This window comes from Gymnogyps californianus, chromosome 5 (assembly GCF_018139145.2).
Source record: "Gymnogyps californianus isolate 813 chromosome 5, ASM1813914v2, whole genome shotgun sequence".
Classification (NCBI taxonomy): Eukaryota; Metazoa; Chordata; class Aves; order Accipitriformes; family Cathartidae; genus Gymnogyps; species Gymnogyps californianus.
Genome location: NC_059475.1, coordinates 5,690,341 through 5,716,758, shown reverse-complemented (window position 1 = coordinate 5,716,758; position 26,418 = coordinate 5,690,341). Strand labels below are relative to the sequence as shown.

The following is a 26,418-nucleotide window of genomic DNA, read 5'->3' as shown; positions in this document are numbered from 1 at the left end:
CCCACCCTTCATCCCCCAAACTTTACACCTCCTTCAACACACCTTTAAATTCCAAGCCTGGTCTTCAACTCAATGCCGCTCCTAACATCCTCACCTCTCTGTTCCTTTTCTCCAAGCCTGCTTCACTTTTGCACCCAAGAAACTTTTACATGCCTCATACAACATTCAATGTTTACATGTCCAATTCCTCACCATCTTGCATTCTCCAGCTGCTTACCTATGAGCGTCTGAAGCCCAGAAAGCTCTGTTAGGAAGAGGCCTCAGCACTGAAACCTTGGACCCCAGACATGTGCCCAGGGCACATCTTACAGGTCTTTTCTGTGGTCCCCTGTGCTAAATGAAGCTGGATGGAATAAGCAACAATATAACCCTCTGCAGCTGGTAAACGGCCTCCGGGAATGGGAAAAAAAGATCAGAGCTCTACACAATAGCCAAAGGGGAAACAAAGAAACCATCCCTCTGTACCTGCCCTAAACTACAGACTGGTGATGAGGCCCACTCCTCCTGATGTCAGCCCTTTCGCTTCTGCAGACACACAAGAGAAAACAAGAGAGTACTGGAGAGCAGAGCAGACAAGCAAACCCTATTTGCTTTCAAATTGCCATTTTGCCTCTGCTAGAAGATTACTGTGGCTCATCTGTGCTACTTCCCATGTGAAACTTGCTGAAGATGGAACAGAAGTTTTCAGTATCCACAAGAGCATTCTACTAAAATAAGTATATATAATCTACCAAATTTGGAGTGTGTCAGCAGTGAAAGCATTGCCAAGTGCTTCATTGGCTATATACATAATAAAAACAAGGCTGAGAGATGATCATGATTTGCAAGACAGCTGGGTCAACACATCTCCTTAACTTTGCCACTGCAAGGATCTCTTGACTGAGCCACCAGAGCTCGGCAGAGGGAAGTGAGGGTAAGAGACACAGCATCCATAGCTCCAGTCTTCCTCTCCAGCATGCAAACCCTGCAATGCTGATGCGTCCCACTTTGAGAATGCTATGATGTACAATATTGTATGAGTTAATACCAGCTGACACATTGATTTCATCTGCAATGTCCTTTTTCCAGCCCCCAGAATACAGGCAGCTAAAATCTATTCAGCAATGGAGCTGTAATGACAAATCCTCCCCTCAGAAGCTTTGAGTTTCTCTGACATGGTTCCAAAAATAATTAGCAAAATGTGTACAAAAGTATTAGTGATTACTAAAAAAAACCCACAACAATATCCACACTAAATTAGAATAAAATGTCCTAAGTCTCAGGGTTAAAAATTCTTAAAGCATTGTTTTCCAGCTGCACCTCGTATCTCAGTCTTCCAGTTTATCACTCGCGTAAGGTCAAATTCTAGCTATGCCTAATTTCCATCTAATATCAAACCCCTTCATTCATATTACAAAGTGCAATATCCTTCTAATGTTTTCCAGTTTGTAATTTCAAACTCACACCAGGCTTTGCTGCTGCAAAACAGTCACCATTTTAACTTCCAGTAACACTGTGTAGGACATATGTGCCTCTCCACAAAAATTTCCAAAAACACCATCAGTTGATCAAACTACCTCAGAGAGGTTCAGCCCTATTCTTGCCCAAAATACTTTCTATTATTTAAAAAAAAAAAAATCTACATTTATTTGAAAAGATTATGTGTCCTTGTTGAGTCATAGTACAAATGAATGAACAAAATATAGATGAAACAAAACATGAACCAACATGGCAAAAATTGAACCGCATATTAATTTTCTTTATAAATTGAGAAATCCTATTGCATTAAAACTGGCATAAAGACACTTACAATGAAGCCACACAAGTTATAGCACAGAGCACACTAGGGTGTGGATACACAGAACATGATCTGCTCTGTGTTATCTGCACATCCATGCACGTGAAAATCTACTGACCATTAATGCAAAGTACATTATTTCTCCCATGGAGGAAAAAAGAACCACAACAAAACAAACAAAAAAAGTCTTGCGTATCCTTTTGGATGCTGGAAAGCGAGAGTGTACAAACAGGTTTTCACAACAAGGTAATGCAATGCTATAAATTCATATCTATTTTATCTTACAGCAACATGCTCACACGTCCCTCCTCTCATTAAAGTTAACCTAAATTATACAGTAATTAAACACAATTTGAATTCTGAGTTAATATATTTATATTAATGTGAATTACTTTAATTCAGTTACACTTAATTTATTTTGAATGTGAATTTTAACTTAATTGAATTATTAATTTGAATAACAATGCCTACACAGGAATTCAAAGCAGTTTAACAAATCACTATAATTTCAGTTCTTCAGGACAAACTCTGAGAAAAGAAGAGCTTGGTGTGAGAAGGTGTGGGGGAACGCATTAAGCAAATGAACTGTGTATGCTGCTTAATTAAAAGAAGGTTGTGCCCGTTTAGTTCTGCAGGGCAGAATTTGGTGTCCATATGAAAAATCAGATTTTTAATTATAGTTGGCATTTCAGAACCTCCTGCTGGTTGCTACTCTCTTGCTAAAAAAGTGACCTCATTCCTAAACTTGTCACTGTGAGAACTCTGTTATGAACTGCAAACAAGCTTCTATTTGTTTTAGAGTGGCTCACTAGAACTTCATTGTTTAAAACATTTAAACAATATATTAAATGCTTAATGGAATGTGCTTCTTCTGATTCAAAAAACAGTCTTTTGGATTGCTGTCTTGTGGTAATTGGAACGAGAAGTCAGGATTTCTGGATTTTGTCCTGGCATCGCCTAGACAATTTTATATTCAAAACTCATTAATTTAAATGGAAGTACCACACAAAGATGTAATTTAAAACAAGCGCCATTTTTGCAGTCGTGGATTCATAACTCTTCCAACTGTAAAATGGGTATCGCCTACCTGCAAAATACTGTGTTCTTGCATTCTACTGACACTGTACCTCTCATAACATAGTGATAATTCCCTCCCTCTTAAAAAAAGAGGAAATACAGCAATGTAGAACGTGCAGATGAAAGGCACTAGGTATACTCTATTATTGTATGATATCACTGAGACAGTTCAGCTACAGCATTTGCCAAGACAAGACACTGCCTATGTCTCACCAGAACAGACTTCCAGAAAAAACAAACAAACAAACAAAAACCCCCAAAACCACACACACCAAATTTAAAAATGCTCATCCAAATTTTCCTCCAAAATAACATCAAAGAATGTTTCATGTAAAAATCACCTCCTCTGAAATTTTTTCTCCTCTTTGTTTAATCAGAGGAACTGCTGGCATGTTTCCCTTAGAATGAGGTATTGTGTAAGTCATGTATTTCTTCAGTAGAATCCTTTGGACTTACAGAGATCACACAAAAGCCATTTTCCCCTGAGTGTTCTCAACAAATGTCCTGGTTTCGGCTGGGATAGAGTTAACTCTCTTCTTAGTAGCTGGTACAGTGCTGGGTTTTGGATTTAGTGTGAGAATAATGTTGATAACACTCTGAGGTTTTAGTTGTTGCTAAGTAGAGCTTATCTTAAGCCAAGGACTTTTCAGTCTCCCATGCTCTGCCAGCAAGCAGGTGTGCAAGGAGCTGGGAGGGAGCAGAGCCGGGGCAGCTGACCCGAACTAGCCAAAGGGGTATTCCATACCATGGAACGTCATGCCCAGTATATAAACGGGGGGGAGTTGGCCAGGAGGGGCAGATCGCCGCTCCGGCATTAGTCAGCGGGTGGTGAGCAATGGCATTGTGCGTCACTTGGCTTTTCTTGGGTGGTGGTTTGTTTGGGGTTTTTTTTTTGTTATATTCCTTTTCATTACAATTATTAAATTATTATTATTAGTTAGTAGTGTATTTTATTTTACTTTAGTTAAACTGTTCTTATCTCAACCAACGAGTTTTACCTTTTTTTCCTCCTCCCCATCCCACTGGGAGGGGGGAGGGAGAAGCGGCTGCGTGGTGCTTAGTTGCTGGCTGGGGTTAAACCACAACAACAAACAACATACTATTTCCTGGCTCATAGTTTCTAAATTCCACCTTCTTGAATGAGTCGTATATCCCAAAGAACTGTCTCTCTCTTTCCTGCCAGGGACATACTCTCATTTGCTCCTTTTCAGGCGAACCTGATTTTTTTTCTTGGCTTTTGGTTTGCATCCTCTTTCACCAACAACATGTTTTGGCTTCACACACCAAGACGTACAGCTGCAACCAGTAAATCCCCAGGTCCCAGCTGCAGCCACTAGGTCAGACCCCTCTATGCACAAGCTTCCACAAGTCTTAGCATGCATTGCCTTGGGTGGCAATTATCAATCACTGGACTGCTTGGTCAGCAAAGAACTATTTAATGGCTCCTTCCATTCAAGACAGTCAGTACACCCATACTCTTTAGGAAGCCTACCAATAAAAATGGAAGACTTGGGTGATGGCAGTAATCAGCACCATTCAGCTTAATGGTATTAATACAGAAAACACATGAAAAAGAACATTTAAAAGAAAATTTGAGGAAACATAAACATGAAATGAATAATAAAGTTCAATTATGCTACTCACAGAAACACTGTGGAGGCAAATTACTGGCTTTTCTGACCTTGCTAACAGTTGCACTATGTGGAGGTAGCTACCTAATCATAACTACCTTTATTTTTTAAATGCAAAGAAGTCTGAAGGACTGAATTCCCAGCTAACAGTGTATAGAGTTCTCTTACTGCCCAGTATCTGCATTCCATGTTATTGTATCTTACCCAGTAGGTTTGTGAGCCACAGGGCCAAATCCTCTTTCATCGGCAACAAGTTGGCCTCATGTCTACTTGCAAGCCACTGACTGTATTGATGCATATCGGAGAGGCCAGGCCCACGTGCCTTCGGGCTCAGAGCAGTGCACATCGCTTATCACTTGTTGTACCTGTTTTATTATATATATTAAAAAAACAAACAAACAAACAAAAATTACTCCATTATACCAAATCAAGTTTCGCAGGTCCTTTTTTTAGAATTCCAAGAGATAATAACAGTGACTATGATTCTAAGAAATCAGATGTCAGACAAACAGATGTAGATCTAACACACGAATACAACATCGATGACTGAAGTTTTGTTAATGGATCACACTGCAAGTGATTAAATCATACAGATAAACATCAACTTCATTTGTACTCACCAAGCTACACATGTTGCCAACACATAACCAAATATTCTGCAAGGAATGATTAAAATCAAATCAAAATAGACATTTTACACAAAGCTAACAACTCATTACGGTGCCTGATCCAATATCTATTCAAAATAAATGGAAGGCTTCAGAGATTTTTGGATCAGGCCCAAGAAAACCACGGGTACAACTGAGTTACGCTACTACAGCAAACTTACTAACAATTAACAAATACTGTTACCAAATGGAATCAGTCTATTCTACGGCTTCAGAATAATTAAAGAAAAAACCCACACCAAATATATTTACTGAATAGCATTATTTCTTCAGAAAGCAGCGCAACAGCTAGTGCTGGTCACCCACACTTCCCACTTCCACCTTTTATACAAATATTCCTCTGCTTCAGTGACAACTTACTGAACTTTAGTTTCAGGTAAGACAATATGTCATGTGTTAAATATTAAAGTGTTGTGAGTCTTGCAGCAGCCAGAGACGTTAGGCCCACTGGACCTACATCTCTGCCCCTGAAGGACTAATTGCCCCATTTGTGGCAGAAGTGTGCTAAGGAAAGGTTATTTTTCGCTCTGAAAAGAAACTCAGACCTGGACTCTAATGCTTGTAGCAATGAGCTGAGATGCTTTCTTGCCTGGTAGGCTGTAGCCTGCTGAAAGCCCAGTCACACCAACTAGCAGTCACAAGGTCTTATATAGGTGGCACTAGACAGGCATTAACTGGGGGTGGCAGGTCCCTAAGGAATAGTTCTTTGCCTATTGTCAACTGGCTGATCCATGCCAACTGTGGTTACACATGTCAGCTGGCTTCAGGTTATGATATTCTGCAAACACTGTTTCTTTCTGTCCTTTGCATACCTTTCAAGTCAGGTAAGAGGTATTTGTGACTTTAAAAACAACAACAAAAAAGAACAATTTGTTATACTATTCCATTGTGGCCTGGAATAACAAGAATACTGAAAACAATTCCTTTGCCAAAAAAAGGAAAACGTTTACTGAATGTAAAAAGCAATTGCCTTTCCATAAAATTGTGCTGTAACTGACATTTCCAAATATACGAAATGCTATTTGGGATATTTTAATGCTTACATTACAATACTCCAGCATTTTTTAACCATACCCTGGGTTACTAAACTCCTTGTTTGCAAAAACATCTGCTTAAGCTCTTGTTGAGAGTACCTCACCCCAAATCCTGAAGTCTGGCTTGCCCTTGAGATAGACACAGCTTTCACTACGAATATACTTCTTACTGAAATTAGACAATTTTTCCACTTGGGGAGGGGGGAAAAAATAGACATAAAAAAGACTTTATTCCCTTGTACATTTCTGAATTATCAGTAGATTTTACATTTTTCTACCAAAAAAAAAATCCTTACGCATCAAAGTTCCTTCGAAAGCAGAGGAGTTTAAGGCAGACTAGAGTATGTAATTTAAGCACAGCACTGTTCTGAAAACTGACTTTGTAAAAATGTCAGTTTGGATTTATGGCTTCCTGGTTGATTAAATCCAATTCATACCTGTTCATTTGGGGCGGGGTGCAAGGGAGTGGAGGGAGAAGAATTAGGCTGCTAGCTCTGCAAAAATCAATCTATCAAGAATGTCACTCTCAAAATAGATTCCTTCCGACTAGATGATACTAACAGCTAAGGAATTACAATGACAGTATATTTAAAGTTGCTCTAAGTCACTCAGAACCATGCAATTTAGTGCTTCAAATCACCACTTCACTTTGGATGGAAACAGAGGTGAGATGGATAATTGACGCCACCTTGTCTTCAAAGATTACATGGGAAAAATCGAATATACCTCTGTCATATACTTTCTTTCCAGAAAAAAAGCCTTAAAATAATTTTTTGACTGATTTCTGGAGTCTATAAACTGCATTGATATGGTGAGAACCAGAACTGAAACTAGTTTATTCTCTTGAATCACCTCTGAAATGATGTAGGTAAAAAGTAAGAAAAAAAAATTTCTCATTCCTAAATGTTCACTTCATATACAATACACAAATAAAGCAAAATAAAAATATATCATTTTTTGGCATAATTTTTTCAGTTTATTAACACCTATGTATCTAAATGTTTAGGAAAGAAAATCCTGCATTTTGTTTCTTTTGACATACAGATTGGAAAAGTATACCTGAAAAAAGAAGCACCATTGTCCTAAAGGAACCAGTTAGACACTGCACCTCTTCACTGGAAATAATTTCATGGTTCATACATGCTTTGAGGAGGGGATTAGACTAGATGACCCCTGGGGGTCCCTTCCAACCTAAATTACTCTGCAATTTTATATTTTAAGGATGCGCATAGCAATATTCATCATGAGACCCTAAGGGTCTGCCCTGCTAGGAGTATAACACAAGGCACATACACACTGAGCTGGGTTGTGTTAAGAGGAAAACTACAGAGACAACATCCTTTTCTGTCACCTCAGGAAAGGTCCACCTACCTTATCACTTCCAACACCATGTATATTAAGTGCCCTATGAAACTTGGAGCTAATTAATAACCAACGACATTATAATATGCCTGACAGCCAGCCAGATATGATACAGGCTGCTGCCACCGGTGGGGCTGAAGTAATTCTAAGGTCTGAAAGTTGCATTTCTTTCAGACTAGAGAAAAGAGAGGGAAGGCTTCTGGAGCAGCTACATGGAGGCAGTTTGGGTTTCCCCATCAGTCTCTGAAACAAGCACTGCAGTCTGTTTACGCTTCAGGCTGATCTCTGTGGAGGCGCAGAGCAGCGAATTCGGGGATTTGAGATGTTACTTCAGTTTATCTCTAAAATACAGGGCTTTCATTAAATATATTTCATACTGACCTACCTCTTGTTTCATAAAACTCAGCAACCAGGCTGTGTAAAGGTCTCAAGGAACTTTTGAGACTCACTGAAGGAAGAAAAGTGGGAGAACAAAGAGCTCTGATTTGGGAGGATGCATGGGTGCTTCAGTTTCGTAGTAACTGTGGTAGTAAGAAGAGAGAAGATCCAGAGACAAGAAGGGTATTCTGAGCTTAAGGCAGTTTTAATAGGACGCAGGTTCTCAGAATGGGAAACTAGGAAAGATGAGGAAAGGCAGACAGACAGGTGACAAAAATCTCTAGAAGCTGAAAATTATTCAGGCATCTCTATACTGGGACTAGGTCTGCCAGAAATAGTAGTCCTGAATTAACAATGATGTATGGGCTAATTTGTGAAGCAGGCATGCAAAGTGAGGACCGCGGAACGAGAAAGTTAATACTGCTGAAGAGTCTCCACTGAGAAGAACCCTGAAGAGTCACAGATGAATCGCATACACTCCAACCTTACCTCTGTGTAAGCTGTCTTTAATTTCATTTCTGAAAGAAATGAATTTTCCCCTTCCCCGCTACTTCTCTGAAAACCTGCCCTACACTTCAGTAAAATACTTTCCTATCAGAATCAAAGCAACAAAATTCCTACCTTGGATTTTAAAATAAATAAATAAATAAATAAAATGAGCCTTCAAGGAGCAGAGTGCAATTTGTTACCTGTAGCTCCTGTCACAAATTCTACAAGTGATATTGTGGGTCAGTTACCAAACTGCAAGTACCAGCAGCTGTCAAACTCTTAATTATTCTTTATGCAAACACTGACCGCTACTGAACTTCTAAGATTAACTTAAGCCTCCACAATACTTCAGTGCTGAAGCACTTAAGCTTCATTAAAATGTTCATCCACTTCATCAATTGTAATAGCCCATACATTAACTATTAAAACTTCATCACATACTAGCTGGGATCTGTGAAGAAGCTGAACTGAGTGAGTTAGGTAAAGGTGACAGCAGTTGGGTCCTGAGCTCCTTCAGGACCCCTTTGAAGATTCTACCTGTAGTCAAGGCCAGGCTCTTGATTCTTCGCTCAGATACCACCAACTCACCTCCTTCAAATGTCTTAACATATTTATTTTCTGGTGAGCTGGAGAAAAGTTTATTGACAATTTAGCAGCGAAGAATTTGGTCAGAGAAATGGACTAACTTGCCACAGATGTAGACAGTAGCATTCAAGGATACATCACCACAGCTGAGGCAAGCCTTTTTGGCTCCAACAACTGTTTCATCCTTTCCTTTTGGCAGACATAAGGTATGAATAAAGTAGCCAAAAAATACTGATTTTCCTAATCTCACTACTTTCCTAACAGCAACATCAAATCATCATATATACAGCTCTTTAAAACTAGCCAACACAAACACGTCAAATATTTTATAGAATGTTACACTTCTCTATAAACTGTTGAGGCTGATGTGATATGCAGAAGCATTTTCAAAACTTACCTCTAAATGCTTTGTTCCTCAAAAAGCAACTTCTTCCCCCTACTATTCTGAATGCAGACAAGGAAAGGTCTTTACTTTTCATTCTGTTTTGTTACAGGTCATATTTATGCAGCCCAGTCTTTTTTTCCACCTCTCTCAATAAGAGGACGACATCTCAAATTCTTAGACTTATTGTCTAGCTGAAGAATTCAGTGTGGGATAGTTTACAGTACACCCAGTGACATGTAACAGATTCAACATACTAAAAGGTTATATTTCTCTCTGCTTGCTTCTACCAAACAGTGAAGTTTTTATTTTGCTTTACAGTAGTACATTTAGTTTTCTGTGTATTGTAGCTCACTGCTTGTATTTTGCCAGCAGTGTAACTCGCACTATCTGCTGATTGTTGTCAGTGATCATCAGGTGAAAGCAATGAGAATCAAACAAGTAATCTTCTGTAATTCCACTGGCTTTTGTTGGGGCTAACTGGTAGCACAAAAGGATTCAAGAATGATACACTCTGTACTCAAAACACACAGGAGGCAAAGACCGTTTAATCCAGAAGGTAAAACTGGCTGCACAATTAGGCACTCACAGTTGCAGATCCCTGGATTCAATTCCATTTCCTATTCCAACCACCTTCCTTACCTGTAAAATTGCGATAATAGTACTCTTCAACCAAGTATAATCTGGAGGAAAAAAAATTATTCTATATAGTAAAAATGTATACATAAAAGTGTGCATGTATGCATAGATATACATACACAGAAAATACACATGCTCCACCCTGTGAGTTAATCATACAAAACAGTAGGCTTTTCCTCCAAATTACCCATCCAGTTCCAACATATATACGTAATGGCTTATACTGAGTAGCTGCTGGCTATGCAGTGCTCCCTGTATTACACAAGTTTCATTGTCACTTCAGCCTGGTTCCTACTTACATGTGCATTAGTTCTCAAACAAAAGGAGGCGTGAACCTCTCCTTTTAACTTGCTCCTATATACAATCCTTCCAGGTCAGGGATGAGGAAGTCTTGCTGAGTCACTTGCTCTTTATGACTTGGTTTAAGAATTAGCACAGAAATTAAGTATCCAGTGAAACAAGCATTTTTCTTTGTATTCAGTCAGAAAAGAATAAAAATATGTTAAAAGTGTCTATGGAGGGGAAAAAAATAAATCATAAAGCAAAAGCAGAACTCTGTATAGAGATCAATCAAATCATCTGTGATGCAAAGGTCCTACATGATGTCCCCTTTGCACCATACCAGCTTGACTGTGACAGTGTGCAACAGACATCCGTTTTGGCCCCCCAGGTACTATCGCCTAGCAGGCAAGCAAAGTGAATGGCTCTGTTCAGTTGGCAGCCAAACCACAGTTATCCAGGACTGAAGATTTGTACATATGCCAATTCAGTGGCCTAGTTGCTCAACAAAGCTGGAACAACTGGAACAGAAGATGGCATAACTCTGCCTTGGACACTGGGTTCAAAGACTCTATTCCATAAAATCTTCATAGAATTAAATATGCAGGCTTTAGGCTTGTGAAACGAGGTCTCTTGTAATATGATTGAGGAAGCACATTAGCTATCAGCTGTAGAAGAAACAAAACATCATGCACGCAACTGTGCAATAGCTTTACTGTCAGTGGTAGAGAGAGCAGACAGCAACTCAGACAAGAGCAGCAATAGTTTTCTCTGAAGGAACTGGAACTTGAGCACTAGACTGCACATTGGCTTTGACAGAGGGGTATCGGCTATAACTGCAGACAATCTCCTGCTGTCTTAGAGAGAAGGTAATGCTATTGGAAAGCAGCCATCCTGGAAAGAGAGGAGACAGAGGATCAAAAGCCAGAACAGAGCTCATGAGTATCTGGCAAGGGTCTCTGCTGGATCTCCCTGCTAGTTCTAATCACCTCAAGCAGATGGAAAAGAACAGAACTTTTGAAACTTTACTGGAGTTTAAGTGGACTGTGTGAAGCATTCACTTGCTGTAATTGCAAGTCGGGTGCAAAAGAGGCTTAAATAAAAGATTCAATGTTCATAAACAGATTAAGTTGCAGCAACAAAATGCGCATTTTTGCAAGCAGAAATGAGGCTGCCCACAATTTGGGACCCATACTTGCAATCACCACTTTCACATAAGCAAGTGCCAGTTTTACACACGTAGCACATCCAAGCATAAATACATTCACATTTGAAAACTGATTTCAGTTTTCCTGTCTCAGTGTTGGCATATTTTTCAAATTTGAAGAGTATATCATTAGTCCACAGACTAAAGGCTGCTCTTGTTTTTCCACCCCCTCACCCATATACATACATATGTGTATATACACACATATATGCAGAAAGGGGGGAAAAAAAGATATATGAATGTCTTCCTTTGAGAGCCACAGAGGTAACTAACAGCTTCTGTAATTGATATTTTTAATGTCAGGAAACTGTTCCCTATGGTGAGGTCTGCTAGACAGTGGAATAATTTCCCCACGTGAAAGCTCCCTTACTTGAAATCCTTAAAATGGACTAAAAGAAGCAGTAGGAAAAAACACAGAGACCTGTCACTCACTGGTAGATGTTACTCAGCCAGTCTTTACCACCTGCAATTTCCAGTTTACTACACAAGAGTAATCACTCTCATTTTGTCCTTTTACATATGCAAAACCAAACACAATCACTTTTAAAGTGATTCTGCTACTACATCGCATAACTCCTTTTCAAGAGCTATTGCAGAGCTTTCCCTTCTGTAAGAAACAACAGGTCATTCTTGTCTGCATCATCCTAAATACATATATCTGTAATCTTAGTTTTCTCACTACCACAAACAAGCAGATAAAACATAAGCTCACAAATGCAGCAAGCATATTTTTGTAAGGAAATTCAATTTTTCTAGTTATTTTATTATCCTTATAAACTATACCACAACCAATTTAGCCCAAGGTTTCTGGAGCTTTCCCAGATTAACTTGGAGCATACTGTACATGTGAGGAGCAGGGGGAGGGGCACTGGAGGGGAACCACCATCTGAAACTCATTAATCAATTAGAATTTTTAAGGGCTTACATCAAAATGTGATCTACACTGATAAAGTAAACTTTAATCACAAGAAGCCTTTGTCCTTTACATTACGAATATACGTGTTACAAATGTGTGCACTGCTTCGAGCGGAGGAGAGAGAACCTGGCACAACAGCTTACTGATACTTTAGACCTTTAAGGCCCTTGGTCTGAGGCCAGACCAAAACTAAGTTAACCGCACTTAAAAATCTGAGCTAATCATTGGAAGCCTAGACATTTTCAGGACTATGCCTAGTAGAAACAATTTTGTTGCCTTGATAATGTCTCCTCTACCAAAAGGAAAGCAACAAGTCCTTCTCACATAGTCCAAAACAAAACTTTAGGAATGTTCAATATCTACTTGCTCATAAAATTATAACTTCTGGAAACTGAGCCCGATTCCTAACACAGTCCAAAAACTTTCACATTTACTTCTCTTTGCCTGGCTCTTACTGTATGTTTTTCTGCTTGTCTAAGCAAAATAGCCATTAAAAATTAGTACAAAAGAAGTTTCAACCTCCACCAACTAGAAAAGGAAATACATATTTAAACTGACACATCACATCTTACAAGGAGTATAAGTGTTTCTCTTGGTGCAAGCACACTACGCAGACAGTATTACAAGCTGACTCCTAATCATCAGCTTTGCTTTTAATTATGAAGTCCCATTTCTAAATCCTGTCCTGAAATTAGTGTGAAGCTTAACTGAGAGGTGTAAAGTGGAGTTGAAGAGGTACTTTGGATAGTAAGTGTGCCAATTCAAATAAGACTGTGGGTAAAATAAGTAAAATGACCAAATAAGTTAGTAGCCTGAAGTCAGTAAGAGCTAGAAACTTGAGGATAGTACTGACTCTTCCTCACCTCACCACCTCCATCTAGGTTTGGTTGTAGTTCCAACTAGGGTACCACGGTATAATGCTGATCAGATGGCCTACGGTACCATATGATATGAATTTAGGAATGTCAGCTAATTTCTTATTAAATCACAATCCACATCACAAAACCATCATAAAACCATTACACTTGGCACAGCATCTACTCCACAGTGAAGAAACCATTCATAATTTAATGTACATGGAAACCGAAGAATACTTTTTTTGTTAATTTTTAATTTCAAAGTAATGTCAGAAGTGTGCTGGAACCGCACTGGGGAGCCCTGCGACGCATCCTTCCTGGTGCCCGAAGAGCCCTTCTCCCCTGGGAGCACGCAAAGCCAGCAGAGCCAGCAGGCTCAGCTGACACACACCATTGCACCAAGATGCTGACAGCAATCCTAGATAAGGAAGGCAGCAACCTTCACACGTAAAGCACTAGTGAACAAACAGAGCTCTCAAAGTCAAACTCTGCCCTCCTGAGATTTGAATCTAGATCCTGAAGAGGAAAGCAAGAACCTGGAAGGACAGCTTTTGGCATGAGAGGGGTCTCATCCCGCCCGCCTTTTGGGGCAGCGGAGGGGGGAGGCCGGGAGCGCTCCGAAGCGGCCACCGGCACGGCGGCAGGGCTTGGCCGCCTCCCACCCAACACTTGCCGCAGCCTCAGATGCAGGCGCTCACATTTCCCACGAGCGCTGCAAACGTACAAAACCCGTCCTCCCCTCCCTCTCCTTCCACGACCGGCAACCCAGGGCTACGCGCAGCGGCCCGAAAGATAAGCCAGAGGTGCGGGCGGGAGGGGAGGGAGCCCACAGCGAGTAGGAGCTACCCGAAAGACGGGCTGGAAACGCGCACGCCGCCTCGCAAGGGGAATCCCCCCCCCCCCCCGCGTTTTGCCCGCACCGCTCCCAGCGCCCGGCAGCTGCCCCCCCGGCTCTCACCCGCCGCGGAACCCGGCTCTGCGCTGCGCCGGGATGCGTTTGTCCTCCTCGGGGCCCCTCCACAGTAAAGCTGAGCTAATGGCTTTGCCATGAGTGCTGCATGCGCTGCTCCCAGGTCTGCCCCTCGGGGGCAGGACCAAGCAAACCCGCCACGGCCCCCGGCCCTCCGCGGGATGCCCAGGGCGGCCCGCCAGCAACCCCCGGGCTAGCCCCGGCGAGCCCCGGGTGAACCGCTCGTGGATCTCCACCACACACCCACGCACGCCCTCATTCCGCCTCCGCGATGCTTTCAAACTCCGGACACCCAGAGAGAGGGAGGGGGAAAAAAAAAAAACCAAAACACCAACACCAAAACAAACAAACAAACAAAAAAACCAACCAGCAAGAAGCCCCCCGCTGCCCAGCGCGCAGGCAGCCGCAGCTGCCCCCGCCCCGCAGCACGGTGCCCGCCGCCGAGCCCTGCCGCTTCCCCGGCGGCTGCCCCACGGCCGCCCGGGGACACGGGGGGAAGGAAACAAAAGCACCTACTCCGCAGCGACGAGCCGCCGGGCGAAGCTCACCTTCCCGCTTCGCTCCCCGGCCCCTTTCTCTTTAAACTCGAAGGCAGCCGGCGAGACACACGAAACGCCCTCAATTTAAAGGAGCCCGGGCTGCGGGCTCCGCCGTGGGGCCGGCAGTGAGCCCCGCTGGGGCAGGCAGGGCTCCCCCCGCCGCCGGGGCAGGCAGGCAGGCAGGCAGGCAGGCAGGCAGGGCTCCCGCCGCCGCCGCCCCCGGGGCCGCACTCACGGGCCGCCCGCCGCGCCGCTGAGCCCCCCGCCTCCGGCAGCCGCCGCCGCCGTCCCCCCAAGCTGAGCTGAGCAGACCGGCAGCAGCCGCGCTGCCGCTCTTCATACTTCTGTCCGCTCCGCTCGGTGCTCTCTTTGGGAAACCCTTTCCCCCCCCCTTTTCCTTTTTTTTTTTTTCTCTCCGAAACCGATTTCCTATATTTCAGCAGTCCACACAGACTGAACGGAAGTTAAATACTTACTTTTTTTCAGAGGGACGGCAAACGCAGTTCACACCGATTTACCCTTGAAATGCTGAGATATTGTATTACAGCCCTTGGCAGCAAGTTGGTGCTTGGGTCCGTTTCTCTTTTATTATTATTACTCCCTTTCCAAGACGCTTGATTGCGGAAAAAGAAAAAAAAAAAAAAAAAAAGGAGAGGAGAAAGGAAAATTTCACATCCAAGATAAAACTCTCTTTTTCTTTAATTTCACTAGTTGTCTCTGGAATTTTTTAACACTTAATAGCACTTCTTTCAATTGTCACTTTTTTCTTTTTTTTTTTTTTCCTCTAAAGGAACATCTTGGGGAACTCTGCTTTATCGCATATTTCTCCAAAACAATTTCGTGCCACCTTGTAGTCTATTTTGAACAAAAAATGTATGCTGTTCATAAATTAATCATTCTTATATTACACTTTTAGGAGAGTGATGGGTAGAGGTTTTGCTTGTTCTTATATATCTGTGCTTCGTTTGCCAAGCTAACTCTTAGCACACCTCTATTTCACTCATTTCATTCTCACCTTATGTCATTTTCGTGACATTTCAACATTTTGTTAAATGTCAGAGATAACCTTCTCCAACTGTTGTTTATTCACTTATTCCCTGCACAGAGAAGCCCCTTTCATGAATTCAATAGCGGGAAACAGATGTTCAGACTTCTGCTTCTCTTAATGCATGGATGTAGATTGTCTTGTTGAGTTTCCTAATGGTATCATGTTATCACTTCCCATAAGAGTGCTCCAGTCAAATAGCACACTTATTTTTTTCTTTCACAGTGTATATCCACTTAATTAAATTGTTCTAGCCAAAGCACATTATGTATAATTATACTGAAAGAATTGTTTTAACCTGATTGCTGAAAAGCACATCAAGCTGACCCTTTTTTTTATTTACATTCATTTCTTTGTACTCTGATCTGCTGGGAAAACTTGATTTGCACAATTAATGCCGGGCTATTTCTCAATAATTGCACTGTAAGCAAATTCCTGTTCTCTGAATAGCAGATGTTCATTTCTAGCCAATCAGAATGCACACATCTTCCGTTATTTATTGTATTCCTATACTCATATTATGCTGTTCTGATGGACTATTAACTGCTGTGATGAGTGCTACTTAAATGAGCGCATTTTATCAGCATGCTGATGTATTTAACTATGATGACCTCTAGCCATGTACTATGTGAGTAACAGTACAGAATTAAATGAACTCCTAGTTTTGTTCTGGTTAGCAAAATTTGGATGCCCCTGGGCATGATAGTTTTCTTCAGCTCATCCAATTTCTTGGTCGGGGAAAAGAAAAAGAAAAAAAAAAAAGGAGAAAAAAGCCCTCAGATATCCTAAAAATGCACTGGGGTGGAACGGATGGTGAGCTGATGAGCAGGTTCCTGTATGCACTTAATTATCTTACAGAGGTTTTATCTGACCTTGAGAAAGATTTTTGGTTTTTTTTTTTTTAATAATGAGCAGCAATTTAAATCCAATTTATGTGTCACCTCAATATAAAAACCACCTTGAGATGAGAAGACCAATTCTGTTAAGGTGTTCTCTATACTTAAAAGTCCTGCCACTTCATAGAGAAGTTGGAAGACATTCCCCTAAGCAGCAGTAACATCTCCAGTAAAAGCTTCTCAAGGTTCACATGTACTCTTGAATTTACGAAATTCCTACTAAGTTTAGGAGCAATTCTACACAGGGAGTTAAGCTGAGGCTTTTCCAGATGTCATGCAATAAATCTTGTATGCGCATTTGCATATGTACCAGTGGGAAGGGCTGAAAACGCAGTTGTAAGATTTTGAAGCCAAAGCTGGTTGTGCACTCCTTAATATGGTCAGTTTGTACCAAAGAATAATCTAACATCAAGTGATAGTAAAATAGCATGCATTCACAGATATACTATCCACGGCTCTTTTTCTACCTTTTATTATTTCAGTCGTTAGTTTCTTAGCATCACTTCATAAAGAATTGATAGTTGACAAGCAATATGCAACACCCAGTACAACAATTAAGAAAAACAAAAACCTGAAGGTTAGATCAAATCTTATACAAGCAAGATTGAGGGGAACACAGTGCCAAATATGCATCTGAAATATACATTATATAAATGCTATGGAAGTTTCAGTAGTGACACCATAGTTATGAATGCACTGAGATTCACACTTCAAGCAGGACTACAACTTTTCTGTTTCACACTTAAGCATTAGAATTTGGCTTTCCAGTTTGACACAGTAACTTCGGAGCCACAGCACAAATATGTTTTCTGCATAACGTTATTCCAATAACATCCTTGCTAACCTTTGTAGAGGAAATACACAAAAGTTTCCTTGTGAAATGCTATCATTTTCATCACTATTCCTCTACATAAACAACCTTAGCTCCCCACACTTTCAACTTCCCGTGTCCACATGTTCTGATAATATTTTTGACACAGTCTGCTTCCAAACAGGTAAGAGGATGAGTGGGCATACGAATAAATAATGAAGACGGACATAGGAAAGAGAAGAGAGAGAGAGAGGGAGGATTTACAGTGACTGAGGAAGGTAAAGCTTGTTTGGAAGTCATATGCGCATGCAGGAAGCCTGAGCAAAATTATTACCATGACTAGGACAAAATGGTTCTACACATTATCATTTAGATAATTTTAACAGTAGGAAGGGAATATTAACTCTCAAAAGAGATAGAAGATATGTGTAGTTGGCTGAGATGCAGCAAATTCTATCTAAAGATGTCATAAACTTTCTGTGACTTGGGACAAAAATTCAGGATTAAAGATTCTGAAAGATTTACTCTAACTTGGTTGCACATTATAAATCTTGATGCATAGATAATTAGAGATGAAATTCTGGAGCATGAGGTCAGCAAGGATGATCACAATGGCCCATTTTAATCCATGAAATTCCTCAGCCCTTTTCTAAAATGGTCTTATAATCACCATCTCTGGTGACCTGCAGATGCTATATCATTCTGTGGCATTATCAGGATTTTCTTAAGAAGGTACCTTGCAGGTCACTTACAAATGGGGGGAGAAAATTACCTAGATCAAAGGGTTATCAATGCACAAGGAGCTGCAGCAGCAGTCACTACATGAGAGGAAGAAAAGGGAGCAGGAGAGGGAGAATGTAGAGAGGAGGTTGAAGGTCTCGGTAAGGAGAGAAGAGACACAGGCATCTGGTTTGGCATATCTCTAGATCACGCTTTCCTGGTGATTTTCCAAATTTCTCAAGTCCTCCTTCTTCAGTATGTAATTAGTGTCACAACTGACCAGTATAATATCAGTCAAATATAATGGATACAATGTAATTTATGACTGGCATCCCAATTCTATATCAACTCTTAAAGCACATACAGCCATTAAACAGGACATACCTTGGTTAGCTAAGAGAAGAGAGATGGGAGAGAGCAACTGAGGTGAGTAGCAGAAATGATGAATAAAGGGTATATTGAGTAGAGAATGTCATACCTGTTGATTTTCTTGCTTTTTGCCACTAATGGGACTATACAATTAAACTATTTAACTGAAAATTAAGCAAGTTTGGAATGCAGAAATACATTTACTCTGTTCTTTCTTTCAGTATATGCCACAGAAGTTAAAATTCGAAAGATGTGGAGTCAGAGCTGAGTAAAAACTGCTGATACTTGAGTCAGCTTGCTAGAATATGAGCAGCCACAATAAGTGCAGAACATGTTTTGTAAATGATTTAGCATTGTCCCAATATTATAGTACTTACTTTGCAAAAAAATTTCTACGTCTTCCTTGACTTTTAGAAAAGGCAGACTAGTCAGTAGCCTTGCAGGCCTGTGATCAACAAATATATCCTTGTGGAACTCAGTGAAATACATTGCACTAACTGGTGCCAGATACCTCTTAATTTTACGTTTTTTCTAAAACAGTTGGAATATAATGTATAAATCCTAGTTAAAATGTGTCCTGTGTTTGGCAATTTGAAGACTATATGGGAAAAACATGAATGGGTAAAACTTAAAATTAATTCAGTTATGCATGATTTTCCATTTTAATTATCATGAAAATAAGGCAGGCTTGTAAGTTAATTCCACCCTCTGATAATTCAGTTCAACGCACACAATGACTTGGTAATCAATTGAACTTTTATCAAACCTGCGGTGGAATACCCATTTTAAAGCTCTGCGAATAAACTGCAAACAATTCCTTCACCATAAAAGTAGTATGTTTTGTCCTTCCATCTGGTAAACTTACTATGCAAGAAATGTACTTTCTAGTCATATAATTATACGTGACTTAAAATAATTACAATTTTCCTGAAACTTTTTTGGTTTTAATCTTAAATGTGAAACTGACTGCTGCAATCTGAGAAAAACAAGTTTTCATCATTGTAAGCCTAACTACAAGTTAACTGTTTCCTCTGCATCATATTTACTAAAACACACCTACTTCCAACCTTTTGGAGTAATCTTCATCAGTGTCAGGGAAAACACCTGGATGAAATCTGACCCAATAACAGACAGTTTTCTATCACCATGGAGTACACATACTTGAATTGATGTACTGTGCACAAGCATATATAGACTGCTCAGAAGCTACAGGTATATAGTGCACGCATCACTGGGACATACATTATGCAATATGCACCACTGCCATGAAGTGCTCACAATTCTGATTTATATAGAAAGCTATTTTTTGGCTGAGTGTCATAATAGTTTTTTCATGGATAGAGAGCACGCACTTGACACGCCAAGAAAAATACTAGGCTTGACACAATGATTAGCAGGCCAAAGTCTATGTTCTGTTTGACAATTAAAGTGCAATGATCTGTCTCTAAACAAACCAGTGCCTTAAACATTAACAAGGCAGATTGTTGTCATTATTTTTTTTCTTAAATATGAGGATCTCAGATACAACATTGATAAAGATCATTTAAATGCCCAGGTAGATTAGATAGGCCTCATAACACCTTCCTTCCTTCTTGAAGTGAAATCAATGATACTCACATACAGAACTCAAAGTTGTCTAACTATACCTCATACTGCACTGCCTTCTCCATGAGACAATGTAGCAATTGAAAGTGACTCAGGAGACAATATAACAACTGAAACTAACTCAAATACCTGCCAGAACTAGCCCAAAAGTAAATGAAGTGATGGGAAAATGCATATTTGATTTCTGTTCCTTATATTTTACACCAAGAGCCCCAGATTTTGTGGCCGGTTTCTACTTGGGATGGACAAGTCATTAAAATAAGGTGCTACCTAAAGTCACATAGAAGCATCAGATTTTAACTACCAACAGCACAATAACAGCAATGAGAAAAAGAGGATCTAAGTATGCCAACAGCTACTACAGCAACATTGTCTTCTTGTATCAGAAGTGTTCTGGAATCATTTTATCAGCTGCTTCTTGTATAGTAGCTGACTCAAAATAGACTAATTTTCAGTGGAATTAACAGATAAACACTGTGCTTTGGGAGGCAATTTACAAACAGTCCAGATGCACATGTCACAGTTTCTTGAAAGTAACAAATTCTCCAGACCAAGAATACCAGAAGACCAATTCATTATTCAAGAACTCAAAAATTCATTTAAACAGAAAATGTTCTAACAGAGTAGCAACATCTGATCACCTGCTACCTCCTTGGCTGGTCAAAATCCTGCCTTCCCCTCTTCTTCCCTTTGCCTTTCAATGTCTTCCTTCTCCTGACATATACCTAGGTGTCTCTTAAAAGCATTAATATTCTTTGCTTCAATTTCCCTTCCCATTAACTCATTCCCCTTGTTATTGGACTTTGTATGAAAAGATTTTGTTGAGTTTCTATTTATAGTAAACCAGGGCCCAATTCTGTCCCTAATGTCACCCACAGTGAAACTCTCTTTAACGTTAACGAAATCAGATGAGGCTTTTTTTGTACCTAGTTTATAAGAACTAAATTATCAGCAGTTATTCCAAATCTGAGAGAACTGTAGGTAACTACCGATATAGCTTTAAATCTCTTCTTACAGTCTTATGGACTCATCTTAAAGTCTTCATAAATTCATCATATCCGCATTGATACTTTCCCACACCACTCCAGTCCATACTTCTCAGAGACATTATCATAATATTTTACTGAATGGGGAAAAATGTATTTCAATAGGCTAGCTAGTGATCTGATACCTCTAAATGAAAATGCTAAGTTCAACCCAGAAGCAAATATGTGGCATACAGAGGTATCTCCGTACAGGCTTACGTGAGACAAATACGTCTTCCTTCTCTACTGGCTACCTAGCGAAAAGACAGCGATTTCATAGAGCTACTCTAGCCTAGTCACTGGAACAACTTCTGCAGTCCAATTTAGGATCCTGTTTCCATATAAAAACTCCATAAAGCAGCAGATTCTTTGGCTATCTATCTCACAAGTTCAGTGCTACTTTTCTCACACTGCTCTGTCCATGAAGTAAAAAACGGCAGATAATTAATTCTACCCCATTTGAAGTGATGCACGCTCACAAAGTGTGTAATTTGTAATAAACCTGCCTTTGTAACAACTAAATTCAAGAGCTTCATTGCCTGGCCAGCAATGTAAAGGAAGAGAGACAGGCTGGTCCTTGTAGGTGAAAATTAGGTGCTCACTTATGTTTCTGTGAGTTTGATTTTCTTTCCACACTACCTTCCTAGTTCTCCCAGCCTTTGTCCTGGTGTTTCTGACACCGCTTTTCAGCATTTATCCTTTAGCCCTACACTTTCTCGCATCAACATTTCAAATTAATTTTCCTCAGAAGCTATTGTTGAGATACTACTTCTGCTGCTATTCTTTTCCAGGTTTTTTTCTCCAACTGCTCAGTTCAAACAGTCAATCTTATACCTTAGGGAATGCTTCAAGTCCACCATTCCTTTTCATTCTTCTATTAAAGTGGCATCATTGAAGCATTCCTATTGGAAAGAACACCATTCCCACTGCGCTGTATTACATTGCCAAATGAAACAGGGTGAATGCCAGCTCATTTAATGAGTATAAGTTATTCCTGTCTCGTGGGGGTTGGGAGACTCAGTTCCTTTTCCCAGCCCCACAAATTTATCTGTCATATGAGTTTCGTCAAATCACTTTTTATTTCAGTTTTCCCATCTGTAAAATAGGCATAGTCATAAAAAAAAAAAAAAAAAACTTTCTCTTGTAAAGTAGTCTGACGTTAGTGGACAGCGAGAATTATATAAAGATGGGCTCGATTTATTAATTTAATTTATAGAAGAGTCCTGTACACATTTCCCTTCTCTGTCTTTCCTCCTTCCTTATCCTGCAAGCCATGTATCTGGTAATATGCTATTAGAAGAAGGGAAGTAAGGCAGTTTGGGAATAATCTTGGCTCTGGTTATCACTTGCTGTCATAACAAAACAAGAAATCTGTGTGTGATCTTGGGAAGGTTACTTCATCTTCCAGATGCTTCAGACTTCCACTCTATAAGATGATTATTAAGTATATCTCATGAGGGTTGTGATGTAAGAGACACCTATTAAACATTCTGATGTTACAGACTGAGGATTCAACAGAAATTACAAATATTACTTTTTTAATGCATTACCTCTTTTGCAAGCATTCTTCTTGCTGTGAAGAAGTTGCTCAATCCAGAACCGTCTCTGTGACATTATTCTTCATGTAAGGACATGTTGTGGAATGGCAGTTTCCTTCAGAAGAATCTTCCCAGTTCACAGCGTTACAATCTGAAATGTGATAAGGGAATATCTAATTGCTGACAAAAGACTAGTGTTTATGTTTTTAGTGTGTTTCTTTCAGACAAAAACATGCTTTTGTAATTCTGTACATTTTTAATTTAGGAGGTTATTATTTTGCATAAATGTTACTTCAGCACCTGCAATCCACAGATCATCCTTTTCCAGTTTATCTTTCTCTTCATTGGGAATGATTCTTTATCCTTGCTGTTAACCATACCAATGTCAAAATAAGGAGCTGTTTTTGTTCAACAGGGTTCTTGTTCAGAATAAAAGTGAAGCATCATTGCCAAGTGTATACTTTTGGTTTTCTTCTAGGGGGGAGCCTGACATATCTCTGTTTATGCTATAGCCTATGCCTTGGGCATGTTTTCCTAATTGGGGCTGGCCGAAACTGTTCTGCTTTCCTGCTGCCTGTCATAAGCTGAATTACAAACAGTGGTGAGACCGGTTACCCAGCTCCCTTCATTAATGACATATGTTGCTGAAACGCATTGAGAGAATTTAAGTAAGATCAAATTTCAGACCTTGAAACCAGATGCCCAAAACCAATAACGAGGAGAGAAACCTATAGATAGAAAGCAAGTTTCTTTACCTTGTGAACATTATAGCCATGCTTGCAAATAAGACCAGGGTCAGAATTCCAGTATTAAAAATCATTCTGTGTGATCTTTTAATTTAGTATGTTGCTTTTTCTTAATCTGTCACAAGTCCAGGCAAAGAGCCCACAAAATAATTAAATCAAGAAATAATTCAACAAATGTGAAAAAACACTGGTGCAAAATATCGTAGGCCTGATAAGTGAGAAGAATTAGGAACAAAATAGACCAAACAACTAAGACCAAATATTTAGATCAGTTATCTGAATGATATGATAGCATGAGATACTTGGATGCTAGTAATTCCACATGGAATTCGCTACCAAATACCATACTGTGTATCTGTGGCCCTCAGGCTTCATTCAACAAAAAACAAGATGGGAAAGACAGTAATTTGAAATACTTCAGTCTCAATATACGCAAGTGCTAGGGTCTAAATCCATCATAAGGACCTCTTTATATCCATCCCAGTAGTTATGCATGTGAAATTTTGATCTGCAGGAAAAAATGTAAGGTAAACAAAAACATGCAGTGATCTACCAAGGCATAACTGGTGATACACACCTTCTGCTGTAACATACACTAAGTCCTACTGCACATAGATAAAAATTATAACTTTCTTAGGGTAACTTTAAGTTTTTTTACTCTAATAATGAAAACTAGTTTATTAACCTAATAATAAATATGGTAGCCTAAGTAGAACAGATAATCATATTTCATATCCTACGAATAAACGGAGTTCACCGTCTGCTTCTTCATGAAATGCTATAAAAGACAAAAATCAGGAGAAATGCTAACGAAGCCAAGAGATTTACACTACTGTGAAAGTGGAGCAAGTACAAACAATGCCAGGCCCACAATGTGTAAATTTTAGAAAAAAGAGTCTGGAATATATCTCCTTGAAAAGACACTGGAAAAATAAAATAAAATCTAACAAAGACTCCCAGTTTTACGAAGTTCAGCAAAACTCTCCCCAGGGATTCAAAACAGTTCCATGGATTTTGCTGAACATGGCAGTAATTTGTATACAGACCAGTTACAACTGACTGGGTATGTTCAGTCAGCTGTTAAGAACTGGGATGCTGAATCACTTTGGGGACAAATTTAATAGGAAATCCATGACCAAATCTGATGGAGTAAACTTCTGGTTATGTCCGTTAATATTATAACTGGAGGAATACTCGGAACAGGACTGAAGTCACTGTTTGCAATTTACTAATTAAAACAACATGTAACAACAAAAAAAAATTGAAATAACATCCATATTGTTATTTTTGACCAATATCTTAGTCAGTACTTCCCACCAAAGTAGTTAATTCAAATTACCTGAGATAGTGACGCATTAGCCATAGTAGCAAGTTAGGCAGAAGGGGTCTATTTGCAGGACAAATTACCTAGAACCAATCTGCTGTGTATAACTTGAACCTTACATGTTTAGTATGAAGCCTAAATACACATATTGAAATCATTCCCATGTGAAAACTTTGTAAAAACTGTAAAAGAAACGAACTTGGAAACCAGAAAGGACAAAATGCTATTAGAAACAGTTATACATTCAGAGAAACAAACAGCAAAACAATATAATGTAAGCAAAAGGAGAAACAAACATTTTCTGTTTGGCTATCGACCCATGCTAAGCCTACTGTCTGAGGAACAACTGCATCCTACCAGGCAGTCTCTACATTTCCAGTTCTTTGTCGTCTGCAGTTCTTCCCCACACCAGCAAGAGAAAGGGTAATTTTGAACCAGGCCATGTATCTCGATCTTGTCAACAGGACAGGGACTGACAAGACCCTTTCTTCTTTTCCAAGTCCTTTGAACAGATCAAGTCAGGGAAGAGCAGTTCAAGCCAGTGAACATCCACTCAAACTAATAAGAGAAGGTTCAAAATATTTCGATGGAAGACTGGACAGTGCCTTACTTGAAGTCAAACCTCCCAAACAAATTCTCTGCTTAGAGTAAAAATTTATTGAGGTAATAGTAACCCTCCTTCCTCAACATTACTACAGAATTAGACTGCTTTTTAAAAATTTTTTTGAAATTGATTTTTTAAATCTTTAAAATAGTTTCATTTTAAAATGTTCATTTAAAAGTTAAGTCAAAAATATTAAACAAAACATGCTGATTTTATCCAAACTAACATTTTGATTTATTCCAAGTCATTTCATTTGATAACTTCATTCAGTAGAAAATTCTAACCCCTCATTCATAGTGAAATCACTGTTTGATAGCAAAGACCACCAAAGAAAATAGAAGCAAATTCAATTTTGAGATTAAAAAATGACTCAGATTACTCCCATGGAAATGCTCTGGACTATTCTCTTGGATAAATCACGTCTATACTATAGTTCGTAGCACCTATCTACTAGGATTGCAGTATTTAAGTGAGTTACACCCAGATTATTAACTGTCAAGTTTCCCGTGTAAAGCTTCAATCATGACTATTGCCAGATGCACAGAATGCTTTCACTAGATGAATGAGGATCCCCAACTTGGACGCAAGCATCCCTGTTAATACACAAATTTTCAAGAGCTCTTAAGACCCTTAAGCATCTGGTTCCCATTGACTTGCTATTGTGGGGAGGCGCCTAACTCCCTTAGGTGTTTTTGAACAGTCAATCATAGGCAAGTTTTGTCTGGAAGACTCGATCCATATTGTCCCTTTTCTAAGAACTATTAGATTCAACTCTTCCTACAGACAGCAAGGGAACCAATTCCAGCCCTCAAGGGTCATAAGTTATCAGTTAACAGAACTTCACGCTCTTTCTAATGCTGACGAGCATCAGCATTCCACAGAAAGAAAAAACAGACACAAACAATAATTTTTCATTGTTTCATGAGTGTTATTTTCTCCATGCAG

The 26,418-nt window shown here is 39.7% G+C and overlaps 1 protein-coding gene across 1 annotated transcript in view; it reads right to left on the bottom strand.

Annotated features, from left to right (window-relative positions):
- Nucleotides 1–26,418, bottom strand: part of GAS2 (growth arrest specific 2) — a 115,588-nt gene that overhangs the window by 83,895 nt on the left and 5,275 nt on the right. Inside the window, exons 2-4 of the mRNA XM_050898376.1 lie at nucleotides 22,812–22,950; nucleotides 15,267–15,403; nucleotides 4,690–4,850 (exon numbers count right to left, since the gene is read on the bottom strand). Coding sequence (XP_050754333.1) covers nucleotides 4,690–4,831 — 142 coding nt within the window. The 5' untranslated portion in view covers nucleotides 4,832–4,850; nucleotides 15,267–15,403; nucleotides 22,812–22,950. The remainder of the gene's footprint in view (nucleotides 1–4,689; nucleotides 4,851–15,266; nucleotides 15,404–22,811; nucleotides 22,951–26,418) is intronic.